The 9,693-nt window shown below is 37.7% G+C and overlaps 1 protein-coding gene across 1 annotated transcript; it reads left to right on the forward strand.

Moving 5' to 3' along the window:
- Nucleotides 1-8,778: 8,778 nt before the first annotated feature.
- Nucleotides 8,779-9,497, forward strand: LOC127621206 (cytochrome c oxidase subunit 5B, mitochondrial). Its single transcript, XM_052094714.1, has 3 exons — nt 8,779-8,871; nt 8,993-9,092; nt 9,385-9,497. The coding sequence occupies exons 1-3, from the start codon at nt 8,779-8,781 to the stop codon at nt 9,495-9,497; spliced, it is 306 nt and encodes a 101-aa protein (XP_051950674.1).
- Nucleotides 9,498-9,693: the final 196 nt, after the last annotated feature.

Genomic DNA, 9,693 nt, shown 5'->3' on the forward strand with positions numbered 1-9,693 from the left:
CATATATTTGCAAAAATATAAAGTATTGCAAAATAAAATAAAGTTTTGCAAAACAAAAAAAAGTATTGAGCAAAAAAAATTTTTTTTAAAAAAACAAAAATTAAGTATCACAAACGTAAAATAAAGTATCGAGAGAAAAATAGAAAGTTTTGCAAACAAAAATAAAGAATTGCAAAATATAAATAAAATATAGCAAAAACCAAGATATAATTAATTGCAAAAATCAATGACTGTTGTAAAAGAAACTAAAGAACTTTTATCCTTTTTTATCTCTGCAACAGATTTTTAGGCAGCAATGATTTTGCCACACATCTTTTTCTTTGCAATGCCTACTAATTATTTTGCAATGCTCCTTTTAATCTGCATTTCCATCACGTGTGAGCTCGTGATACCGTTTTGCCTTTGCGCTTCACTTTTCTGTGCGTTTCACTTTATGGCACTGTTTTGACGTGGGGGTGGAGTCAGGGGATTGGGGCGTGTACAACGGGCTCAGTGATGCCTCCCTGGAAGTTACCTCATTAGCTTGAGACACTGATCAAACATCATGGCTGAGCACAGGCATGCAGGTGGATCTCAGGTATATAAAGTTGATTGTTTCCTTTTATTTAATTAGCATTAAATGTGTTTTAACAGCGTTTGTGTCAGATAAAGAAGTTAGAGATCAGTTAAAGCAGTGGATTTATTAGCCATACGCGCTAACATAGCCAGCATCTGCAGTTTTTCTCTCTCAATTGATTGGACTATTGATTGATTCTTATGTTTACTTTATAGATTATAATTGTCTATACCATAGTATGTTGTCTTCTAAAGAAATTTAAACTCCATATTTAAAAATATGTAAATAGACGTTACATTATCACTGTTAAAGGAGACAATAAATAGATTACAAATAAAAAGTTAAACGATCGTAACAAATAAGCATCCCAGGAAACGATCTACAAACAATAAAAGAACATCACTTATAACGTTAATTGTGCAAAAGCAAAACAAATTTAACATTGATTCTTAAGAGTAGGTGCTGATAACCTGGTTATATCCTGCTCTACTCGAGGCAGAGAAACAGCAGGAGAAAGCTGTTGTTGCTGCTGACCCGCCTGAATATGACCGAAGCTTTGAGTCAGAACACTAATAAGATTCATCACGACATCTGGATATTCTTTCTGCTAAATGTGACATGGCAAATCATTACATGAGATGACCTAGATACACGTACATTTACTGTGAGCATTGTAAGAACTTAAGTAGCTTGCGAACAGGTTCGTAGAGCAATGGAGGAGTCAGAAGACAGCGAAGCAGGTTTGAAATCAGCACTTTAATTTCTTTCACGAACATACGACGGTCACCGCCGTAGAAATGTAAACAAAACAAAACAATATCACACTCAGTCTGTGGAGCTTTCTGGATCCACTCTCTCTCTCCCTCTCGACACTTGGCGTCCCTTTAAATGTCTCTCTCCGTATCACTACAACAAGACACAGGTGTTAGAGATAATTACAAACCAGGTGACAAGCCTTACCGCTCTCTCTCCCCCGCAGACTGACACACGACCACGCCCCCCATGGGTTAAGCATGTAGGGGATGTGAACATTTTATATTTCAAAACTTTATATTTAAAGACAGAACACATGCACGTTTGTTACAATCGTTTAACTTTTTATTTATAATCTATTTATTGTCTACTTTAACAGTGATAATGTTACATCTAAATATGGAGTTTACATTTTTTCATTAGAAGACAACATACTATGGTATAGACAATTATAATCTATAAAGTAAACATAAGAATCAATCAATAGTCCAATCAATTGAGAGAGAAAAAACTGCAGATGCTGGCTATGTTAGCGCGTATGGCTAATAAATCCACCGCTTTAACTGATCTCTAACTTCTTTATCTGAAGCAAACGCTGTTAAAACACATTTAATGCTAATTAAATAAAAGGAAACAATCAACTTTATATACCTGAGATCCACCTGCATGCCTGTGCTCAGCCATGATGTTTGATCAGTGTCTCAAGCTAATGAGGTAACTTCCAGGGAGGCATCACTGAGCCCGTTGTACACGCCCCAATCCCCTGACTCCACCCCACGTCAAAACAGTGCCATAAAGTGAAACGCACAGAAAAGTGAAGCGCAAAGGCAAAACGGTATCACGAGCTCACACGTGATGGAAATGCAGATTAAAAGGAGCATTGCAAAATAATTAGTAGGCATTGCAAAGAAAAAGATGTGTGGCAAAATCATTGCTGCCTAAAAATCTGTTGCAGAGATAAAAAAGGATAAAAGTTCTTTAGTTTCTTTTACAACAGTCATTGATTTTTGCAATTAATTATATCTTGGTTTTTGCTATATTTTATTTATATTTTGCAATTCTTTATTTTTGTTTGCAAAACTTTCTATTTTTCTCTCGATACTTTATTTTACGTTTGTGATACTTAATTTTTGTTTTTTTAAAAAAAATTTTTTTTGCTCAATACTTTTTTTTGTTTTGCAAAACTTTATTTTATTTTGCAATACTTTATATTTTTGCAAATATATGTGGCATGGAATTGATCCCATAGGCAAGTAGTCTCCGGATGCTGATCTCAGAGCTTCCACGCTGGACACCCATTTCTTGCATCTTTACTGAGATCTCATGACATGGCATTCCATTCATAAACATGTCCTCAATAAAAGACATGTATGGTTCGAGTGCCATTTGAACTGGAAAGTTTGACCAACTGGGACCGAACCCTACGCTTTTGGCGCTCAGCGACCTACTCCTTTGAAACTATCCACTGCGCATGCGCGAAACAGAATTGAATCCACCGTGGGAAATAGGAAAACAAATAAAGAAAAATAAAGACAACGTATATTCGACCCATTATTTCGTTTTGGTTTCCTTGTTTATTATATTTCCCGTTTCGAGCTGAAAGCAATCAAACGAACGAAAATTTTCATATTTGGTTCATACAGAAAAACAGAAAAACAAAACATTGATTCGTTATTTCGTTTTTGGTTTGCCAGATTAAATGGAATAATCGAATGATCGGATGATACACGGACCTTCTATTATAAACAATTTTAAGATCTTAGAAAATATTAGGATCTCAGTATTTAGAATTGTATTAAATGTTTATGTGAGATATTCTTCCATGTATTTTATTTTCTGTTACTTGTTTTCAACTGGCATTTTTTCTCTGTATTTTTCTTTGATGCTTTCTTATTTTTATTGTATATTTTATAAATGTTTTATACCTTTAATTAAATATATATATATATATATATATATATATATATATATATATATATATATATATATATATATATATATACAGGTGAAACTCGAAAAATTAGAATATCGTGCAAAAGTTCATTAATTTCAGTAATTCAACTTAAAAGGTGAAACTAATATATTATATAGACTCATTGCAAGCAAAGTAAGATATTTCAAGCCTTTATTTGATATAATTTTGATGATTATGGCTTACAGCTTATGAAAACCCCAAATTCAGAATCTCAGAAAATTAGAATATTACATGAAATCAATAAAAAAAAGGATTTTAAATACAGAAATGTCGGCCCTCTGAAAAGTCTAATCATGCATATGTACTCAGTACTTGGTTTGGGCCCCTTTTGCATTAATTACTGCCTCAATGCGGCGTGGCATGGATGCTATCAGCCTGTGGCACTACTGAGGTGTTATGGAAGACCAAGATGCTTCAATAGCGGCCTTCAGCTCTTCTGCATTGTTTGGTCTCATGTCTCTCATCTTTCTCTTGGCAATGCCCCATAGATTCTCTATGGGGTTCAGGTCAGGCGAGTTTGCTGGCCAATCAAGCACAGTAATACCATGGTCATTGAACCAGGTTTTGGTACTTTTGGCAAAATTTTTGGCTTCATTTTGGAAAATGAAGTCAGCAAGCTTATCTGCTGAAGGAAGCATGAAGTGCTCTAAAATGTCCCGGTAGACGGCTGCGTTGACTCTGGACTTAATAAAGCACAGTGGACCAACACCAGCCGATGACATGGCTCCCCAAACCAACACAGACTGTGGAAACTTCACACTGGACTTCAAGCATCTTGGATTGTGTGCCTCTCCATTCTTCCTCCAGACTCTGGGACCTTGGTTTCCAAATGAGATGCAAAATTTGCTCTCATCAGAAAAGAGGACTTTGGACCACTGAGCAACAGAGCAGTTCTTTTTTCTTTAGCCCAGGTAAGACGTTTGACATTTGAAGCCCATGTCCAGGACCCGTCTGGGTGTGGTGGCTCTTGATGCAGTAACTCCAGCCTCAGTCCACTCCTTGTGAAGCTCCCCACACATTTGAATGGCCTTTTCCTGACAATCCTCTCCAGGCTACGGTCATCCCTGCTGCTTGTGCACCTTTTTCTTCCACACTTTTCCCTTCCACTTAACTTTCTATTAATGTGCTTTGATACAGCACTTTGAGAACATCCAACTTCTTTTGCAATTACCTTTTGAGGCTTTCCTTCCTTGTGGAGGGTGTCAATGATGGTTTTCTGCACAACTGTCAGGTCAGCAGTCTTCCCCATGATTGTGAATTCAACTGAACCAGACTGAGAGACCATTTAAAGGCTCAGGAACCCTTTGCAGGTGTTTAGCTGATTAGAGTGTGACACTTTGAGCCTACAATACTGAACCTTTTCACAATATTCTAATTTTCTGAGATTCTGAATTTGGGGTTTTCATAAGCTGTAAGCCATAATCATCAAAATTATATCAAATAAAGGCTTGAAATATCTTACTTTGCTTGTAATGAGTCTATATAATATATTAGTTTCACCTTTTAAGTTGAATTACTGAAATTAATGAACTTTTGTACGATATTCTAATTTTTCGAGTTTCACCTGTATATATATATATATATATATATAATTCTGAAAAAAGGGTATAAGCTTCTGTATTTTCAATTTGCGTTTCAGCACGCCCGACGTCCATGACACTAGATGTCAGCATTGTGCTTTTTTCCTGCGCTGCTCACGGATAACAAACACACTGACGCACTCAAGACGCAGCCGTGCCCGTGACGCATTGGTCGGCGAGAATGGCATCAAGACTGCTCGTGAGATCAGCGGCCAGTGTTTTTGATTAGTCACAAAGTACATAAAAACATGTATTTGTCCACTTAACAGAGTTTTCAATGGACTCACAAACCCTCTAATCCTCTATGTTGCTGTTAACCAACGTTGTCGCTGTTGCACTTGCACGAGAAACTGTTTATTGCATAAATAAAAATGTCAGAATTAAAGCAAATTTAGAATGGGAGTAAGTGTTTGCAAAGTACAAAAACAACATTGTAAATGTCGCAAGTAGATTGTAAGTAAGAAAAGTTGTAAAAGAAAGAAAGAGATTGCTTTAAAGTGATATACTGAATATACTCACTGCCTGGACAAAAATGTAAAAAAGTTATTTCGTTGGAACGACTTTAGCTTTGATTACGGTGTGCATTCACGTGGTATTGTTTTGACAACCTTATGCAATGTCACAACATTTATTTCTGTCCAGAGCAGTATTATTTTTTGGCTGAGAGGGTTGAACCACTCTGTACAGTCTTCACCTGCACATCTCAAAGACTTTCAGTGGTGTTTAGGATTCTGTGGTGGCCAATTCATGTGTGAAAATGATTCCTCATGCTTCCTGAACCACTCTTTCACAATTTGAGCCTGATGAATCTTGGCATTGTTGTCCTGGAATATGCCTGTGCCATCAAGGAAGAAAACATCCATTGATGGGATAACCTGGTCAGGATGACTTCATTTTATTGATGCATAACATTGCTGAGCCTAGACCTGATCAACTGAAACAACCCCAGATTATAACACTTTCTCCAGAGGCTTGTACAGTGGGCACTACAGTTCATCACCTCATGCCATTCCCTTCTTACCCTGACATACCCATCACTTTGGAATAAGGTAAATCTGGACTCATCAGACCACATGACCTTTTTCTATTGCTCACAGTCCAATCTTTATGCTCCCTAGGAAATTGAAGTATTTTTTCCCGATTAGCCTCACTAACAATTGGCTTTCTTGTGGCCACACAGCTGTATATTCCCAATCCTGTAAATTATTGTTGCATTGTGCATGTCGACTTTTGAATCTGGGGAATCTTGAGTTTTGGGGATATTTGCTCTGCTATTGATTGCACTTTGTATATCAGGTCTTTTATCAGAGCATATAAACTTTTTGCATGTGTATGTGTCTGGTAGTGTTTGTCAATTTGCTCTTTTTATATACTGTATATATATACAGTGAGGAAAATAAGTATTTGAACACCCTGCTATTTTGCAAGTTCTCCCACTTAGAAATCATGGAGGGGTCTGAAATTGTCATCATAGGTGCATGTCCACTGTGACAGACATAATCTAAAAAAAAAAAATCCAGAAATCACAATGTATGATTTTTTTAACTATTTATTTGTATGATACAGCTGCAAATAAGTATTTGAACACCTGAGAAAATCAATGTTAATATTTGGTACAGTAGCCTTTGTTTGCAATTACAGAGGTCAAACGTTTCTTGTAGTTTTTCACCAGGTTTGCACACACTGCAGGAGGGATTTTGGCCCACTCCTCCACACAGATCTTCTCTAGATCAGTCAGGTTTCTGGGCTGTCGCTGAGAAACACAGAGTTTGAGCTCCCTCCAAAGATTCTCTATTGGGTTTAGGTCTGGAGACTGGCTAGGCCACGCCAGAACCTTGATATGCTTCTTACAGAGCCACTCCTTGGTTATCCTGGCTGTGTGCTTCGGGTCATTGTCATGTTGGAAGACCCAGCCTCGACCCATCTTCAATGCTCTAACTGAGGGAAGGAGGTTGTTCCCCAAAATCTCGCAATACATGGCCCCGGTCATCCTCTCCTTAATACAGTGCAGTCGCCCTGTCCCATGTGCAGAAAAACACCCCAAAGCATGATGCTACCACCCCCATGCTTCAGAGTATGGATGGTGTTCTTGGGATGGTACTCATCATTCTTCTTCCTCCAAACACGGTTAGTGGAATTATGACCAAAAAGTTCTATTTTGGTCTCATCTGACCACATGACTTTCTCCCATGACTCCTCTGGATCATCCAAATCGTCACTGGCAAACTTAAGACGGCCTTGACATGTGCTGGTTTAAGCAGGGGAACCTTCCGTGCCATGCATGATTTCAAACCATGACGTCTTAGTGTATTACCAACAGTAACCTTGGAAACGGTGGTCCCAGCTCTTTTCAGGTCATTGACCAGCTCCTCCCGTGTAGTTCTGGGCTGATTTCTCACCTTTCTTAGGATCATTGAGACCCCACGAGGTGAGATCTTGCATGGAGCCCCAGTCCGAGGGAGATTGACAGTCATGTTTAGCTTCTTCCATTTTCTAATGATTGCTCCAACAGTGGACCTTTTTTCACCAAGCTGCTTGGCAATTTCCCCGTAGCCCTTTCCAGCCTTGTGGAGGTGTACTATTTTGTCTCTAGTGTCTTTGGACAGCTCTTGGATTCTTACTGATTGTATGGGGTGGACAGGTGTCTTTATGCAGCTAACGACCTCAAACAGGTGCATCTAATTTAGGATAATAAATGGAGTGGAGGTGGACATTTTAAAGGCAGACTAACAGGTCTTTGAGGGTCAGAATTCTAGCTGATAGACAGGTGTTCAAATACTTATTTGCAGCTGTATCATACAAATAAATAGTTAAAAAATCATACATTGTGATTTCTGGATTTTTTTTTTTAGATTATGTCTCTCACAGTGGACATGCACCTATGATGACAATTTCAGACCCCTCCATGATTTCCAAGTGGGAGAAATTGCAAAATAGCAGGGTGTTCAAATACTTATTTTCCTCACTGTATATATATATATATTTATTTTTTAAATTGTGAAGCACTTTGGTCAACTCTTTTGTTTTTAATGTGCTATATAAATATAATTAAGTATTAAACATAGCTATGAGTTCTACTGTCGATTTTTTACAATGTGACAAAGCATTTTAGTGATGTCCGATCATTCAAGATTTTTTTTCTGACCACATTTGTTCTGACGGAGAAGCTGACGGTTCACCACTATCCTTCCAGTTGTAATATTGTGCCGGACAGTTTGTGAACATTAACTGAAGCTCCTGACCCACATCTGCATGATTTTAAGCACTGCACTGCTGCCACACAATTGGCTGAATAGATAATCGCAAGGATGATTGTTGGTGTCAGATGGGCTGGTTCGAGTATTTCTGTAACAGCCGATCTCCTGCTGATTTTCACACATGACAGTCTTTAGTAATTATTTGTAGTAATTTCCTCAGAATTGTGCCAAAAACAAATAACATCCAGTGAGCTGCAGTTCTGCAGATGGAAACACCTTGTTGTTGAGAGTGGTCAACAGAGAATATCCAGACTGGTTCAAACTGATAAAGTCTATGGTAACTCAGATAACAGTGCAATTGTAATGAGAAGTATAGCATCTCAGAAAGCTTTTCCTACACAATATTAGGCAGGTTGTTTTAATGTTGTGGCTATTCGGTGTGTGTGTATGCATATATATATATATATATATATATATATATATATATATATATATATGTATGTATTGTGTCAAATGTAGTGGCGTCTGTATAGGATTTTTTAATCAGGGTGTCCGATGTAATGCGATTTGACCAAAAAAAGAATTACCACTAATCAGAATCGGTACGTTAAGTGGTTTGTGCTGAATTAATTGAGAAAGTTTAATACCTAGTTTTAGGGATTTAGAAAAACACTTATTTGGAATGTTTGATGATGCTGCCTTGCAAAAGCTTCAATTATGATTGACACCTTGTTTATAGGCATTCCCACAGACGATAAGCAGGCAACCGGTCTGGAGAAGATCGTGTCACAAGCTGCAAAAAAAGGAGCTGTATGTATTGTTTTAAATTGCTCCAAAGGGATGAATAAAGTTGAATTGTATGTCCAGTGACGTCAAGCAAAAATAAAGACCCATCTATGAATTACAAATCCTTGCTGTCTTTCTCCATCAGGACCCTTATAAAATGTTAAAACCAAAGGAGTACGCTGGCTCCAGACAAGACCCCCATCTCGTTCCCTCCATCACCAACAAGAGGATTGTTGGCTGTGTTTGTATGTTAAAGTAATATTTAGCTCAAATTTTTGTCATAATTTGTATATATTTGTCTTTATCTCTCACTTATCTGAACATTAAACATAACAGAATGTTTACATTAAACAGCCCTCAGGCATCATCTGAGGAACAATGCTAGTCTAAACTCTTCCTCTATTTTCACCATGAAGGCAGATGCAATTCAAATCTACATTAATATTGTGATGCATCATAACAGACCCAGATCAGGATTGCTTAATGATCTTTGGAAAAGACTATTAACCTATACGACCTTGCTATGTTTTTGTCTAGGTGAGGAGGACAACACTGCAGTGGTTTGGTTTTGGTTGCATCAGAGAGCTGCCCAGCTTTGCCCATGCTGTGGTGCTTTCTACAAACTTGTTCCACAAAAGTTACCGCACTGAAATCAAATGCACTTAACTGCACAGGCAGGCAAATCACTCCCAACTGACCCATACAAAACATAGATGCCTGGCTTATGCACAGCCATCTTTGCTGTTGCTGTCTCCTGTTTTGTTGATATAAACACGTATTGCACTATATAGGGGCCTGGCTAGTTCTTTCCTCCCTCAATTGATCACATCAACAGATAAAGCAATG

Source organism: Xyrauchen texanus, chromosome 27 (genome assembly GCF_025860055.1).
Source record: "Xyrauchen texanus isolate HMW12.3.18 chromosome 27, RBS_HiC_50CHRs, whole genome shotgun sequence".
Taxonomy (NCBI): Eukaryota; Metazoa; Chordata; class Actinopteri; order Cypriniformes; family Catostomidae; genus Xyrauchen; species Xyrauchen texanus.

Excerpts from the sequence above, each read along its gene's own strand:
- LOC127621206 (XM_052094714.1), top strand. The coding sequence starts at position 8,779 with ATGATTGACACCTTGTTTATAGGCATTCCCACAGACGATAAGCAGGCA. Across the intron at positions 8,872-8,992 it reads AAGCTGCAAAAAAAGGAGCT|GACCCTTATAAAATGTTAAA; the intron begins GTATGTATTGTT and ends TTTCTCCATCAG. Across the intron at positions 9,093-9,384 it reads GAGGATTGTTGGCTGTGTTT|GTGAGGAGGACAACACTGCA; the intron begins GTATGTTAAAGT and ends GTTTTTGTCTAG.